This window comes from Lissotriton helveticus, chromosome 5_1, assembly GCF_964261635.1.
Source record: "Lissotriton helveticus chromosome 5_1, aLisHel1.1, whole genome shotgun sequence".
NCBI lineage: Eukaryota > Metazoa > Chordata > Amphibia > Caudata > Salamandridae > Lissotriton > Lissotriton helveticus.
In genome coordinates this window covers 1,299,743,223-1,299,760,439 of record NC_136065.1, presented here as the reverse complement: position 1 = coordinate 1,299,760,439, position 17,217 = coordinate 1,299,743,223, and the positions used below count along the sequence as shown (strand labels likewise).

The 17,217-nt window shown below is 47.6% G+C and overlaps 1 protein-coding gene across 1 annotated transcript in view; it reads right to left on the bottom strand.

The window, feature by feature from the left end:
- Positions 1–17,217, bottom strand: part of STK38 (serine/threonine kinase 38) — a 365,648-nt gene that overhangs the window by 262,258 nt on the left and 86,173 nt on the right. Inside the window, exon 5 of the mRNA XM_078644141.1 lies at positions 753–876. Within this exon, the coding sequence (XP_078500267.1) occupies positions 753–876 (124 nt within the window). The remainder of the gene's footprint in view (positions 1–752; positions 877–17,217) is intronic.

Below are 17,217 nucleotides of genomic sequence, written 5' to 3'. Positions count from 1 at the left end.
AAAGGGAAGGAAGTAGCTGGGAGTCTGCGTTGCAATGGTGCCTCTGTTGTTCTGCTTGCCTTGAGGCACGGGAGGAGAGCAGGGAATTTACAACTTGGACAGCATGAGGAGGGGCTAAAGGCAACATAGAGAACGGGTGAATAAAAAAGCACTGCTTTGCTAATGGTGCTGTATAGCAAAGCAAATGGCTTTAACTTAATAAAAGGCGAGACCTGTTGCATTTTCAATGCTTTTTGTTTTCCCCTCAATGATTGTTAGTGATACGAACATAGCTATTTATATTCTCAACATTATTTTTTACATTTTGTTTCTGTATAATTCAGCAAGTGAATTGCTGAGTACATTTGACTAACTGGAAGAAAGGTAGCATAAAACCTAGGTGTCTTTTTCCTGATAACTTTCACCAAAAGCATGTACTTCTATGCTCTGCTGCATTAGAATATTTACATTTTGTACACTCTAGTCTTGTACAGCACTTCGATTTCAATTACATGACGCTATAAAAACGTGACACTTTTACAACTGTTGAATAAATTGAAATGTCATACATTTTTAAAACGCCCAAGAGGGAGAAGAGAGTTAAAGAGGTTCAGATAGGAAGTAGAAAGGTACATTTATTTTCAGAGGTCAAACGACTTACAAGGGTAATTGAAAAGGTTTCACTGTTTCTGAATCAAATTAAAACATTGATGTGACTATACATCTAATTCTGGGATAAAATTCTGCAAATACACATTCATTTAAGTATTTACCGCCAGGAAGAAACTCCATAATAAGGTAGAGATTTAGCTTATCCTGAAAGCTATAGAACATCTTCACAACCCAAGAACTGTCAGCTTCCACCAGGATATCTCTTTCTGCTCGGATATGTCCAACCTAGAAAATTACACAAATAACAAGAAAGCAAGAAGAGAACCTTTAAAGCAAGTGTCCAAATAGCATATTTTTGCTATTGTCAAGAAATTAGGTATAATCACGAGGTCTGAGGTCATCTATGCTCTTTGCTTAGTCATCTATTATAGCAGTTCTTTCTAGGATTTCTGCAGGAAGTAAGCAGGCAGCGAGAAAAAAAGTTTAAATGGGTTTTCTTCAATACAACCTTGCAAAATATCCACAATAACGTCCATACAAAGCACCACAATCAACTTTAAAAATAAGGTTATCCAAAAACTTCCCACAAAACCTAGGTCTGATGCGAATAGCCTTCCTGTCTCTTCTGTGAAGTTAGACAAATGAACATCTAAGGTGAATTAAAATTACCAAATCTGTATATGCCCCTCCCCATTGCAGTGGTCCCTGGCTGAGAGGCTGTTTGCGGTGTGGGCGGACATCCCGGAGTCCCAGGCTGTGCTGGGAGGTGATTGGAATGACGTAATGGATGTGCGTATGGACCGCCGGAGACTGCGGGGGACGCTGACGGCCACTGCCCCTACCCGGCTGAATGCGATGGTGGAAGGATTAGGCTGGGTGGATGTTTGGCGACACATGCATGCTAAAGTACGAGAGTATACGTATGTTTCTGCTGTGCATGGCTCCTTTTCGCGGCTGGATTATGTTTTTGTGCCCAGTGCGTTTCTGAATAGCGTACGGGAGGCGGGGATCTTGCCTAGAGGATTGTCTGACCACTCCCCGGTGGCTGTCAGGGTCGAATTGCATAGGAAACGACAACCGTTCCGGTGGAGGATGTCCTCGTGGCACCTTCAGCAGGCTGACTACATCCAGCACATGCGGGGTGCGATTGCCCATTATTGGCAGGAAAACCTGGTAGAGAACATAGATACGGTGGTGGTCTGGGAAGCCATGAAGCCCACTTTGAGGGGAATCGACATAGCATGGTGCGCGGCGGCTCGTCGCCGACGTCGAGAAGCCATCGTTGCGGCTGCGGTGCAGGTAGAAATTCTAGAACGCCGGTGCCAGAGAGGGGGTGATGAAGTGGCAGTGCGGTTGCTCCTGCAGGCACAGCAGTCCTATGCAGCTGTGTTAATTGATGAGGCTCGACAGGCGTGGCTGGCCACGCGGAGTACAGTCTACCAGTGGGGAGATAAGTCCTGTACTATGCTCTATAGGCTATGTCAACATACCCTGCAACCAATTGCACTACCGGGCCTCACGGATGGGCATGGCGTAGCTATAACAGACCCAGTCGAACTAGCGGCGAGTTTTGCCCGTTATTATATGGAGCAGTATGCACCGCAGGATTGTCTTCCGGCGGATGCGATCGATAAATTCATTACTGACCTGCCCCCGAGGGCAGTCTCCGCTGAGACGAGAACAGCGCTAGACCTCCCTCTAACGGCGGAGGAGCTGGGAGGCGCGTTGGGGCAGCTCAATACAGGGAAGGCACCCGGGCCGAGCGGCTTTCCGTGTGAATTCTATAAGAAATTCCAACTCCAATTGGGGACTCACTACAGGACCGCGCTGGAGGCGGCGCGGGACCAAGGTAGACTGCCAGCTGACTGGCGACACGCCGAGGTTGTGGTTTTCCAGAAGCCGGGTAGACCCCCAGACAGACATGACTCATATCGCCCCATATCCCTGCTCAATATCGAGGCTAAACTGCTGGCTAAGGCGTTGGCTAAGGCGTTGGCGAACCGCCTTCTCCCATACGTGGCTGATCTGGTCCACCCGGACCAAGCTGGCTTCATGCCACATAGGGCGACGCGGCACAACATCAGACGGGCGCAGGCGGCGGTCGACGCCATGGGGGCCAATGGGGAGCGGGCAGCTCTACTGTTAGCAGATATTGATAGAGCCTTTGATTCTGTCAGTTGGACATATCTATTCGCGCTCCTGCCTTATCTTCATCTGGGCCCGGTGTTTATTTCATACATCAAATTGCTATATACTGATATCACAGCGTCCGTGCGTGTCTCCGGGGTGGTCTCCGAGAGGTTTCCAATCGGGCGGGGGACCCGCCAGGGATGCCCGCTATCCCCGTATCTCTTTGCACTGGCCATGGAGCCCCTGGCCTCTTGGGTACGCATCGACGCGCAGCTACGGAGCTTCGTGTGGGGTGGGGGACTCACCGGTAGGATCGCACTCTATGCGGATGATGTCCTCTTCTTCCTTACGGATTTAGATAGATCGGGCCCCGAGTCTTGGAAATCATGCGCATATTCGGCGATGTGTCGGGCCTTTGTCTTAACCCGCGTAAGTCCACCCTATGGGTGCTGGGTGACGGGGCAGGTGCGGGCTCCTGGGCGTCGGCTTTGCAGGTGGCGGCCGGGGGATTGAAGTACCTGGGAGTGTTCCTGTCTGAGTCTGCTGAAATTACATGGGAGCGCAATGTGGTACCAGTGTGGGAAAGGGTCCAGACGGACATCAAAACATGGTCCCGGATGCCTCTTACCATATTCGGTAGGTCTGCGATCTTTAAAATGGTTGCACTTCCGCGCCTTTTATACCAGCTGCAGAATTACCCACACCAGATCGCACCTAAGTGGTTTCGGCAGGTCAATTCTGTTCTAGGCCGCTTCTTGTGGGCTGGAGGTGCCGCCAGGGTGGCGCTGCGGACGTGCTTCCTGTCCACGTATTGTGGTGGTCTGGCCACGTCGGACCTACTGTCCTATTATCAGGCCTCCCATCTGCTAGTACTAAACGAATGGTGGTACAGGGATCGAGGTGACCCGGCATATGCCCTTGAGCGCTCGCTGATGGGTGACAACACGCTGCACATGATCCTGTACTCAGCCAGGCTGCGGAGGAGGTTGCCATGTGCCACTCAAGGGGTCTTTGTGATTGGCGACAAGTGCTGCGTCGCATGGGCTGGTGGGGTAGATTAACAGCAGAGACCCCGTTGTGGAAGAACGGGCGGCTCCCCGCACTGGCCTCGCTAGCGGGGTTTGGCGGATGGGATTCTATCTGGATTTCTTCGCTTGGACACATTCTGACCGGGGTAACTCTCAAGTCATTCCAGGAGCTTAGGACCGAGTTCCATATGCCCAAGACCCAATTCTTCAAGTACCTGCAGTTTCGTCACGCGCTTGCGCCTAGCATAGCTGACTTGGAGTCGCTACCGGAATTCAGTCCAGTGGAAGCGAAAGTTTTCATGGGAGACCTTGTAGATAAGAAGGTATCCCGAATCTACCAAACGCTAGTCACTCACAGCTCCTCTTCCTTACTTCCATTAAAGGATGCCTGGGAGAAGGACGTTGGACCCCTAGACCAGGATGATTGGAGGGAGGCCTTGGAGTCCCCGCGTGGGACTGCTATTGCGGTGCGACTCCGGTTAATCCAATTCAAATATTTACACAGGGCTTACTACACCCGGGAGCTGCTGTGGAAGGCGGGCCTGATTGTGTCCCCAGAGTGCCTGCGCTGTGGAGCTGAGAGGGGTACGCTGCTGCATACTGTATGGTCTTGTGTTGGCCTGACTCGGTTCTGGAATGGTGTTTGGAGCGGTCTGTCAGAGGTACTGGATGGGATCTCCCCCGCACCCCTCGTTTGGGACTTCTCCATGTACTGGAGGGCGTGGGAGGGAATATCTACAAGCGTCATCTTTTGTTATTAGGTCTAGTTGTTGCCAAGCGGGACCTGGCACGAGCATGGAAGGGTGAGCGAGCCCCCCCACTGTGTGCATGGAAGGCTGGACTAGACTACTTCATGGGGCTGGAGCGCTTGGTGTTTGAGGCCAGAGGATGCCCCCGAAAACATTACAAAATATGGAAAAGGTGGGCAGACTATAGGGATTTGACTCTGGAGCCTCCAGCAGAACCTGACGATGGGCTACATGTGGATGAGGACCTTCAGGCCTAGGGCGGCGCATAATGCCTGGCAAAATACAACCAAGTAATGACGGCTTATTGTGATCACGTGCACCGGGTTAGGGTGGGATAAGGGGTGGGTAGAGGGGCTGTTGGGTGGCTGGGGGAGGTGGGGGGAAAGGGGGGGGTGGTTCCTTTTTATTGATTAGGTTTGTAACAATACTGATACATGTCATGCTACTTGGCAGTGTTCTCCTGACTGTGGAGAGCTGTACATATGCTTTTGCCTGATCAATCAATAATAAAAATTTGTTGTGGAAAATTACCAAATCTGACCCTTCAAAGGTTAACCAGCTTTACTTACAGCTTGTAAACAAGTGTGCATGCTAACATTTCTCCAGTTGTTACTTGGCGCCTTCATCATACAAAATTGCCTTAATTTCCTCAGAGGCCACAACCAAAGCTGATTTGGTACTATGACCACTTCTGAATCCAGACTGGGTGGAATTAAGAAGATGATTATTTTTTAAAAAGGAAGCAAGTTCCTGGTTCATAGCCTTATCCACAATTTTAGCAGGCATTAAAAGTCGGGAGTTTGGACAATAGCTGCTCGTTTCGAGAGGACGGAGGGTGTTCTTTTTAATTTTTATTAATGGTAGCACATAGGCAAATTTTCACTGTTTGGGGAAATGCCCTGATGTGAACATCTCATGATCAAAACTGTTCTTTGAAAATAAGTCCAACTTTTTTTTAAGCATTTCAATGACTTAACCATGTTTGAGGTTTCGTATAATGTTTCTGTAACCGCTCTGTCTACTTTACCGAGCAGCTCAAGAAGCCCCTTAAAATCCCATCTGTCACAAATAATATCCCATCTGTCACAAACAGGCAGAGGAGAAATGGAGTAGTAAGTGTGAATAATTAGTTCTCCTAAACAATCACCGCACCTACAGGGACACATGGACCCAAAGCATGCTGGGTTCGATGACCAAACAAATTAATCCACAATATAAGATTATTAATTTCCAATTCTCAGCCTATCTCCCCCTAGGACTGAAAATTGTTTCCACTGCGCAAAACAGTGAAACAGGATCTATTTGTGATTTTCAAGATGGCAGAAAAAAATTCAGATCTTTTGTCCAGTCAATCAGATTCAACAAAACAAATCGAAATGTGATCGACAGGAGCGGCGTATTACGATTAACAATTGTAAACGACAGCTACTAAGTACCCTGCATCCTTAACTCAGGGTAAAACCTTGGTTACTTCCAGCTGACCTTAATTCCTCAAGACCAGGAGTGGACGTCAGCAGAAAGTAACCAGGGCGTTTACCTAGAGGTAAGGGTACAGGGTAGTCCGTTGTTGGCATATAGTCTAAGGGAGGTGGCATCCTGTAATCCGATTTTGATTTAAAAGAAACCTCTCGTCCCTTCTAGGGAGCATTTTTTTTTAAAGTCCTTATTCATTGTGAAAGTCACAATTTTAAACACCAGTTACGCAAAAAGGTTAATTCTTTCAAGGTCACTCAGCAACTTTTTTACGGATTTGCACTGCAACAACAAAAGCACTTTCAAACAGTTCTACTTTGATGCCAATTTTGGTGTAATTCCAAACACCAATTTGGACTGTGGGCACAAGCAAGATTTTCTACTGGGACTCTTGAAAACATCTTTTTTTCACCTCCACTAATCTGCAAGAAAATTGACATGCCAGGCATCCGACTGATACCGCTAGGAGACTGGCAAATGTGTTGCAAACCCATTCACAGGGGCTAAACGTATAAGCAAATAAAAAATGTCCTTGAATGGATGGTGTAGCTAAGCCATAACAACACAGTGGTGCCATCTATGACCTAATATGTATAAAGAGAGTTAATTTGAGTGGGTGTGTATGTATGGCAGAGAGAGGTTGATTTTTGAATAAGTATGTACTAGATTACTAGGGGGTGGACTGGGGAGGAAGTATGTGGAGAGGAATGTAGATAAGTCGGGTCGGGGAGAAAGTATCAGTGGTGCCTTTGCACAACTGGCCATTAGAATCAAACCATTTATTTTACCTTTCCTATGAGCCCATTATAAAAACATTGAAAAGAGTGAAAATTCCAATGCACAGAGAATCCATTATTCTGAAGCTAAAAATACAAGAGTCAGGGATTGTTTAGAGCTGAATATTAAATGTCATTATATTGATGCAACAGGTGTATTCCATGGAGAGCCAAGGACATCAAAATAGACCCATCAAACAAAAACGCACGACTTACTGGAAACCACACAGGAGGGATCTGCCCACCAAAAGAGACTTGCCACCAAAAATCATCATGATTCGTCAAAACACACATAATCATGCTTCCTTGGCAAAAAAAATCAAAACCAATGGCCTTTAAGAAGGAAAGAAAACCATGAAACACCTCAGAGTTCACACATAATAACAAACAAAAGGATTAGGACTAAGAGAAACAATGATTGTGAATTTGAACAATCACAAGCTAAAAGGTGCATGAACACGGGAACTGGGCGACTGGAAGCTGGACTTAGACTGGTGCATGGTAGCAGAGAGAGTGGTAAATATAAGCAGGGGTTGGCTAAAATCTGGGGTAAATGCAACGACCACCGTGTGGGGCTGTGTGATCCACCTGGACTTATGGGAGCGGATGTTCATTGTCAGATATAAGCACTTGCTGCAACTACCATGTAACTTGATTGGGGGTTGGGGAGAGTAATTCGTAATGTGTCTTGATGCTGCACCGTATGATGTTGTACTTTGCGGTTTTTCATTTTACTTGCAATAAAAGAATTCGATAAAATATGCCATGAAAGACACAAGATACAGGTATAATATTATGAAAACATAAGCCAGAGCTTCATTTGGGCACAAGACAAAGGGACAGTTCGTGGACGGCCCTTTGGATTTGAGACTATAGAAATGTGCCTCCTCAGCCAGCTCAATATTTTTAAACAAAGCGAGCAAGGAGATGATGGAAGGAGCGCGGAAACTTTTCAGACACTCACCCCCAGCCACAGATCTGGGCTGACCCCATCACTGCCCTAAATTAGCAGGGTATGCCCAGACGCGAGTCCCTTGCTCACTTTGCCTCTGGATTCAAGCTAGTCTCGCTGAAGCCGGTCCCAGGGTGCTTGTTTCCTGTCCAGGGAAGCCGTGGCTTGGCCGTTTGGGCTTGACTGTTTCCATGAGGAACAGGGGCAAGACTGATTTGCATATGCTGGGTTTGAACTAGGGTGCGAAGTGAACTAAAGCATGATGATGGAATAAACCCAGATCTGTGACTGGGGGTGAGTGTGAGTGTCTGGAAACTTTCAGGACTCCATCCCTCATCTCCTTGGTTTTCCTTTGTTCGCCCTAAGTTGGCAGGGTATGCCCAGAAGTCGGTCCCTTGCTCATTTTGCCACTGGATTCAAGCTAGCCTGGCAGATGAGGGGTGAAACCCCGAAACCAGTCCCAGGGTGCTTGTTTCCAATCGAAGGATACCTGGCTTGGCAGTTCGGGTTGGACTATTCCTATGAGGAGCAGGGTCAAGACTGATTTGCATATGACTGGGTTTGAAATGGGCTGGCGAAGCGAGCTAAAGAACGATGCTGGATTAAACCCAGATCTGTGACTCGGGGTGAGTGTCTGAAAAGTTACAGCACTACGTCCATCATCTCCTTGTGTTTGCAATATTTCAGAACAAGCAAGGCTGCTTTCAGCTACTGCAGCATGAGAAGAGTTGTGTATTCCTGACATTTAGCATCACTCGTTAGGGGTTTGTGGACTGTAGGGAAGCTGTATGTTGGGGATCTCAACAGGAACATTAAAGAATATAATATATATTTTTTTCCTAGTTGAAGATGAACACACAGCTCTCAATTAGCAATAGTTAAATCACTAATATTAGCGTCCAACAACTTAAAAAGCAAATAAATCGAAGATTAGACCTATAATAATGATGAGCAACACTAAATCGGTCAGAATATGCAGCATCTTCAGCAACTGCAAGAATGACTATCCTCACAGACGGACTTTCTAGTCAGAGTTATTCCACCCCATTGCTAAGATCTCCTTACCCCATCTATCAATCACATTAAACATCTGGACTAAAATAACTAATCTTCCTTTGCGGAAAGGTAAACCTCGGGATTTTTAAACTTCTATTTCCTGCTTCCTATCACGTTTTTATGTGTTATATTATTTAAGATATATTACAGCCTTTTTCCACTCTCAACTTCTCATTGTCCCTCTTGCTTTGTTATACTTAACTGTATTTATTGATCTATTATACTTTTCACTACCATTCCCAATGATAGCATGCAAAAATATATTGTTAGTAGTCAAAATTTAATTTAACGATAATGAGCTGCTCAAAAATGATCTTTTAGGGAGAGGTGTTAATGAGACAGTAACCGTAGGTAAAAGGTAGGGTGCACCAAAAGCTTTAAATACAGACCTAGGTTAGCTTTCAGGTACATTCATGGTATCAGTTTCCTAGATTACAGGAAACATCCTAAACACATACATCCATAGATTACATCTTCGTCAGAAGCATATCAATTGCATATTTAAACTTCAATCATGTCTATGAACACCGTCTCGCTAGATGCTTCAATTCTCTTTAAAGTGGTTCTGTTGTTGCACCTAACAGACCTCCATGACCCCTCTACAGTGCACGTCCAGCAGCTGCGTCCTTCCTTCCCAGTCTCAGCATCCTTTACTAGTGCACTCAATTGCTGACCTCTCCCAATCTACTAATTGGTTCCTTTTAATCTACCACCCAACGTCCATTTCAATTGTCCTCGTCCTTTAAACGTTTCTTTAGGCGGAACTATCACCTGTTTGGTTGGGAGATGGGCAACAGGACTAGTATATTTCTTCTCAGTTGCATTTACAATCTTGTCATGCCCCGTTACTTTCAGGCTAATTGTCTTTAAAAGGACTACTAGATTGGAGAGCAATCCCCCGAATCATCTGCAAGGAAGGGAGAGTCAATTTCTGGTAATAGGTTGATTGGGAGTCTGGCGGTCATGATTCACCCTCCTCTTTACCGGACCATTTACAGTAGTTTAACTACAGAAACAACACATAATCCGTAATGAACCTCTACTTGACATTCACTCTTTGAACATACAAGTAACCATGAGGGATGCTACGATGTACAGTGACACTCCTCTTTTCTTGTGACTATAAATAAGCTGCATTCTCAGTGGCACCATTCTTTCCAACAGTTTACAGTGTGCAGCTTACTCACCCTAAAACTGTTGCAAAGTTTTTGCACACATAACTTATTGCCACAAAACACTTTCTTACTTTAAAATAACTCCAGCAAACAGTACTCTGTTACTGCATGCTGCCCCTGGACTGTCAACATCCTGTTGGGAGCCACGAGCGGTGTGGCAAGTGAAAGAGACCAATGAAGGGCAGAGCGTAGGTGGCTCAGTGAAAGCGTCAAGATGGTGGCCCCGTACTGAGGGAGCGGAGGCCGCGGTCCTTGCTGTCTCTGTTCCTGCAGCGTGCAGGTACTGAGCGGCAGGTTCGCCTGGATGCCCTCAGCGACAGTAATTTCCCCTCCGGGCGCCGACCAGTGAGGGGAAATGAGGAGCATCAAAATGTCAGACATCACTTCCTCCTTGGGACTTACCCCCTATCTATTGGCCGCTACACACAGTAAAGGTCACATTCTGGACCAGGTATTCTCCACTATTCCGATTGAGATGTCTTTCCTCGCAGCAGTCCTTTGGTCCGACCACTATTTAGTGGAATTCCAGATCACTCATTCTGGCAAAGGGCCGCCCAGCGGGCCCGTTCGCCAAGCGCAGGATGTCAGGGCCTTCCATAGGGCCTCTCCCGATATGCTGGCGCAGGCCTTATGTACCCACCCTTGCCAGTTGACAGGGGTGCTTGAGATTGATCTGGAACATCTGCAGTCCTGGCTTACCCGTCAATTGGATGAACTCGCCTCCCTCCGGGTCCACCAGACTAATTCTTCTAGAGCGTCTGCCCCTGGTTCTCTTCTGTGCTGGCGGAGAAGCGGCGGCAGTGCAAAAAAGCGGAAAGAGCATGGCGGAGGCACTATGACTTTAGTTCCAAAAAAGCCTATAGAGACCTGATTAGGGAATACCACCATGACATCAATGTAGGAAAGAAGTCCTATTTTGCTATAAGAATAGATGCAGCCTCCGACTCTTGCAAAGAGATCTTTAGAGTAGTAAAGGATTTCACTTCTCCCCCCTGGTGTACCCCTAGGTACACCCATTCCGAGCCTTGGATCACCGAGTTGGCCAATTTTTTCGCTGACAAAATCCAGTCCATCCAGGCCTCTTTTGCGGCAGCTAGTGCACCTGCAATTCACGAAGTACATTTGTCTCCCTCTCCTTCTAACCAGATGAGCCCCTCTATTTGGGACTTTCCGCCTCTTACTTCTCTAGCCTCTCTGGACCTTTTGACTAAATTAAAATCAGGCTCCCCCTTAGATCCCTGCCCTGCAAAATTTATCGCACAAGTGGCGCACGTACTTAATCCCCTAATCAACCCTGTGCTTAATCTCTCTTTGAGCACAGGAGTGGTCCCTTTGCAGTGGAAACAAGCCCTGATTTTGCCTCTTTTAAAGAAAGCCAATCTTGACCCCAAAGTCCACGCTAATTACAGACCCATCTCCCTCTTGCCCGCCTTAGCGACAGTGGTCGAGAAGCTGTTCATCATACTCTTGCCAACTTTCTTGAGTTACATAATATCCTACACATGTCACAGTCAGGGTTTCGATCTAACATGAGCAACGAAACAGCGCTGCTCGAAGTCACTGAGGCCATAAGGGAAACTCTGGACGCCGGGGGAAAAGCCATGTTGGTGATGCTTGATCTTTCGGCGACCTTCGACACCTTCCCCCATGGCAGTCTCCTTTCTAGACTCTGGGAGATCGGTCTTAGGGGGTCGGTGTTCAGCTGGTGTAAATCTTTCCTTGCCAATCGCCAACAAACGGTCTGGGCTCCCCCTTTCTCTGCCAGGATGCCGCCATTAGAGGTGGGAGTGCCCCAGGGCTCTATATTGAGCCCCTCTCTTTTTAACATCTATATGTCCCCACTGGCGGCTTTGGCGGAGGCTCATGGAGCTCAGATCGTGTCGTACGCTGATGATACCCAGCTTCTTTTCAAGTGCGACTTTGATGGTGAGAGCATCAGGGATTGCCTTGGGGCTGTCTTTAGCTGGTTTCAGCGGAACAGCCTCAAGTGCAACTCCGATAAGTCGGAAGTACTTTTTTTTGGCTGCCCCTCTGATCCCAGGTGGGAGGCCTGGTGGCCTGCCGCTATGTTTCCCCCTGCTAGTGACTCAGCGGTCGCTAAAAATCTCGGGATACAAATTGATAATGGCCTCACGCTCAAACCCCAGGTATCGGCCCTGGTGGCCAAATGTTTTGCCATCTTAAAGATGATTCGGAAATTTCTGCCCCTATTGTCATCTGACCATAGAAGAATTACAGTACAGGCACTGATTGGCTCCCGCCTAGATTATGCTAATGTACTGTACCTGGGCCTCCTTGAAATTCTCCTCTCGCGCCTGCACGTTGTCCAGAACTCGGCAGCGCGCGCCATATTTGGTCTCACTAGGAGGGCCAGTGCTCTTCTTACAACTGTTCACTGGCTCCCGATTAAAAAGCGGATTGTCTTTAAAACATTAACGATGGCCTTTAAGGCATTGCATGGCCTGGGTGCCATGTATCTCCGGAAATGGATAAAGTTCTATCTGCCTTCCAGATCACTTAGATCTGCCACCCTGGCCTTGGCCGTGGTTCCTGCTACGCGGCGAACTAGGTGCGGTGGACGCTCGTTCAAACTCCTCGCACCTCAGCTTTGGAACGCCCTTCCTTTGTCCCTAAGAACCAATGGCAATTTGCTTACCTTCAGGAAGAGTCTTAAAACCCTGCTTTTCACTCAGTAAAGTATTTCCGCTCTCCCGCTCTTCTGTACAGTTAAGGATCTTAAGCGCCGGGACACTCCTCGGAGTAGCTGAGCGCTATAGAAATCCCCCATATAACATAACATATAACATAACATAGGGAGCGATGGGCTGCTACTTGTGGTCCCTCAACAGTAGGGGTAGGGCTCCTGCTGAGTGCTGTCGGCAGCCACTCGCAGGCGACACAAGCGCACCACAGAGGCTTGGTGACTGCTGGAGCTCCCCCTGAGCCACTCTCCAGGTCTGTTGGGGACCAAGTAGGGTCCCTGTGGGCGGTTGATTCTTGCTGAAGTTTGACTCAGAGTCCCGCCACCCACCAGAGCCTAAGGAGTGGTGTTACTCGATTTTTAACACATTCATGGCTTTTGAGAAATGTTTGAAGGCTACTACTACATAACCGTGAGCTGTTTTGGTTAATTCCACCACAGGTTAGGGTAAGCCTTAGCATGCTTATACCGCCGTGGTGGAGCTGGTCCTGACGAAAGCTTCAAGTAATACACCCAGAAGCTAAAACAGGTTGACCACATGTTTATTTTTATAGGATGCATCTGGTCAATTGAAACCAGTTAGGGACATCCGTTCCACTTGTTTTCAATAATACCCTGTTTTCCGCCATTAAAAATTCTTCTGGATAAAACGGCACTTTTGAAATTCCCTTTTTGCACTTATTACACCCTTTGAAGGCACACAAAAACAACCTGCTCCGCTGTAATCAGGCGTCGTAGCACACCAGAGATGCAGTAGGCATCTCTGGTGGAAACCGGATGATGAAGCAGGTCACCAACTAAGTTGATGAGTGAGGGTTCTTCTTAAATAGAGTGACTCTTCCCACGAACTCCTCTTCTTCTTTTTATGGACACACTCTTTTGTTGTTTGATATGGATGGTCTAGGGGGACTAAGAGTGGCTCCTACCACATTGCCCTCACTCTCTTGTTGTTTTGCTTATGGCAGTATTACACCCTGATATTTTCTATTGTATTTTACTGTTTGGCTGGGGGAGGACTGGGCGAGTAACACTACGTGTGACTTTACTTTGGACTCGCAGCTTGTCTGATTTCCAGGCTAGCGGACTCTTTCCCATACAGAACTTTGATACAAATCTGTTTAGCCTTCTTTGAAGGGCTCTATTTTGTAGGCTTCTGGCATAAATCTGTTTGCTAAGGATGTACCCATATCACAGTCCGAGGTGGGGTTTATGGGAGTTTTGTTGCTCGCTATTGACGGTTTCCTTTGTTTATTCTTTGGTGGTGTGAGTGCGGAGGGTGTGACTGTGCCATGAGCCTGGCCACTGATACTCCGACCATGGGCCTGGTAAGGGGTGCATTGAACTGCACGTATGCATGCTTCTATGGATGACCAGACCGGATTAATTACCTGGACTGTATGGGGCTGTCCACATCCTCCAAGTCCTACAATGTCCTGGCCTACCTAAAATAAAAGGGCGCAGGTTGCGTTCCTTCAGGAGACACATCTGGTAGATTCTGAGGCCATTGATCGCCGTAGGCAAGGGAGAAGGCAACTATACTGTACTGCTTACTGTGTGTTTGTGAGGGGGGCCCTTATCTGAATCAGACCACGGGTAACCTTCCAATTGCATAAGGCTGCCATTGATCCTGAGAGCCACTATGTTTGGGTGATGGGCCGATTGGATGGCAGAGATGTCTCTATGCATAATATTTATGCTCCAAATAAGGACCAACTTTCCTTATTGACTAGTTATCGCCCCTCCAGGTGGCAGTGCTGCCTTACCTGAGGACAGCTGGGAGGGTTTGAGGGGGCGGACTTCAACTGTGTGGTGGATCTTACTTTAGACCAGTCTCACCCCCCCTGATATGCTAAGCACCTGTGCAAACATTTTTATTTATTTTTAATCTTTGGCTGGAAAATGCAGGGACAGGGTCATCGGTGGGTGTTGAATGGGAGCTCATGATGGTGGTTGTGCAGCGTCTTTTTATCTCCAATAAGCTAGGGGAGCGCAACCAATTACATGCTGATATAAAGCAGCAAGAAGAGATTTTCAGTTGTTTTCACCCGGAACTGGGAGGGACAACAGAGGGCAGAGAATGGTTACTTGCTGAATGGGAGAAACTGTTTGCGCTGGTGGGGTGCTTGTGGCAATATGACTACAGGGCCTATATTGCATAGGCCTGCACAGAGAGAGATAGATTGGGGAGCACATTGGCCAGGCTCCTCCAGGAGAAGTCCAGGGAGCACACCATTCTCTGTATTCATGATTCACCCGGGGGAGATGTGTTTACTCAAGAGGAAATCAATGCTACATTCACATAATACTATTATAAGCTACAGTCAGTGGGCACTAAGGATAACGAGGCGGACATTTTGCGATACATTGTAGACTTCTCTCCTTCGGTCCTAGACTCTGCTGTATCATAGCGAATGGGTGCAGATATTACCTTTCAGGAGGTGCGGGCGCAATTAAGGAGATGGCTCGGGTCAAGGTCCCCTAGACGGACAGGCTGCCCATTGAGTTTTATACTAGTTATCCTGCAATCCTTGAGCCCTAAATGTGTGGGAGGTTTAATGGAGCTAAGACGCAGGGACTACTCCCAGCGACAGACAATGATTGTATCTTTATTCAAAAAGGACAAGAACCGTGTGTTTGATTCCTAACACCCGCTCTCTACGCTTAACCCAGATTATACAATGCTGATCCTAGCGAATAGGATTTTTCCGCATATTGGTAATCTGATACGACCTGATCAGACAGGGTTAATTCCTACCCATAGCACCTTGCCTAATATCTGCAAGCTGACTCATGCTCTTGATATGAGAGACCGCCTTCCACTGGATTCACTAGTACAATCCATCGACATTAGGAAGGTGCTTGATTCTCTTCGTTGAGAGTTCTTATATGTTAGCATTCTTGCATTCAGGATTACATTTGTTAAATGGACCTGGTTGCTGTATACTATACCGGCGGCGAAGGTTAGAACTGGGTCGGTGATATCTGACGGGTGCACAATGGACGTGGCACCAGATAGGGATACCCATTGTCCTGTCTGTTATTTGCCCTAGCTTTGGAGCCATTTGCACACTCTGTACGGCAGGGTGGGCATTACCATGGACTGTAGATCATGGGAGATTCCCTCTACATTTCTTTATAAGCGGATAACATGCTGTTGTATAGGCATAGCGTGACTTCTGACTTGGAGGGGGCGATAGCAGGCCTGTCGGTGTTAGGGGAGATGTCCAATCTTGTGGTTAATTGCCATACATCCTGTGCCTACTCATTGAAGCCTTACACTGGGGGGGGGGGGGGGGGGGGTTGCGGCCGCCCCTGAGGTGTGTTGGGAACATCATACAATCCCCTACTTGGGGGTAGCCATGTATAGGTCTGAGGAGGTGCTCTTCGAAGGTAACTTTGCCCAGGCTCGCTCTGCTTTGCGAAGATCAGTAGCATTTTGGAGTACGATAACCATCTCAATCAGTGGGTGGATAGCCATCATCAAGATGGTGATCTTGTAGTGGCTCCTTTACTTGTTCACAACCATGCTGGTGGAACTTCTGTTGGGGAACTGGATAGCATCATGGTTAAATTTTATTGGGGCTCTTCGAGACGTCTGATGGCCTAGCAATAATTGCGGCTCCCAGTAGACTAGGGTGGATCCAGACTTTGAGCTTAACTATCTGGTCACTCAGCTACACTGGGTGGCACAGTCACTTATCAGGCACGCTGTAGGTCACTGGGAGTGTGGGATGCCTCCCAGGGCTCTTTTGACTCAGATTCTGCTGAAACCGGACCCTGCCATAATGGTATGCAGAGAGAACGTGTTAGTTAGGATGGCGAGATACATGTAGGCCAAGGCGTTTCAGAGGACGCACACCAGGGTTCCATACACCTGCGAGCTCCCCATGACAATCGCTCGGAACTGGCAGCATCCTGAAGGCTGGGATGGTCTGCAGCTGTGGATCGAAGTAGGGCTGACTAGAATGGGTGATCTGATCACAGGGATGAAGCCAGCTCCTTTGCGGACCAGATGGAGACGTATGCTGTCCCAGTGGGACACTTGCTATTACATGGGTTCCTAATGGGTTAGGGTCGTGCTTGGTGGGGGATGGGTTCCACAGAGCCCCCAGAACATAAATACCTTCACTATCTACTCCTCATAACGGGGAGGCTGAGGGCAGTCACGCTTCTCTATAAGGCGCTGCTGAAAGGAGCACAGGTGGACCTGTCGCAGTTTAACCAGTGCTGGGTGGTAGATTTAAGGCACACGTTTGATGATTCAGCTTGGAAAAAAGCACTGACCTTCACCCACGCAGTCCTGTAATGCTAGGATTGAATTGATCCAGTTTTTTTTCTTGCACAACGCGTACCTCATCCCTAGGCGTGACCATGCCATATTCCCTGGGGCCTCACCTGTGTGCCCTCGATGCAGGGCGGATGACGCTGGTTTCTGCCATATGTCTCGGCGTGTCAATGTGTCCATATTGGGACACACTAGGACACCGTTCTGAAAGTTATCTTTCTAGACAACTGAAGATGAGCTAAAAGTCTGCTGTGGGCCCCTACATGTATAGCTGGTGGAACGAGCTGACCAAAGGGGCACA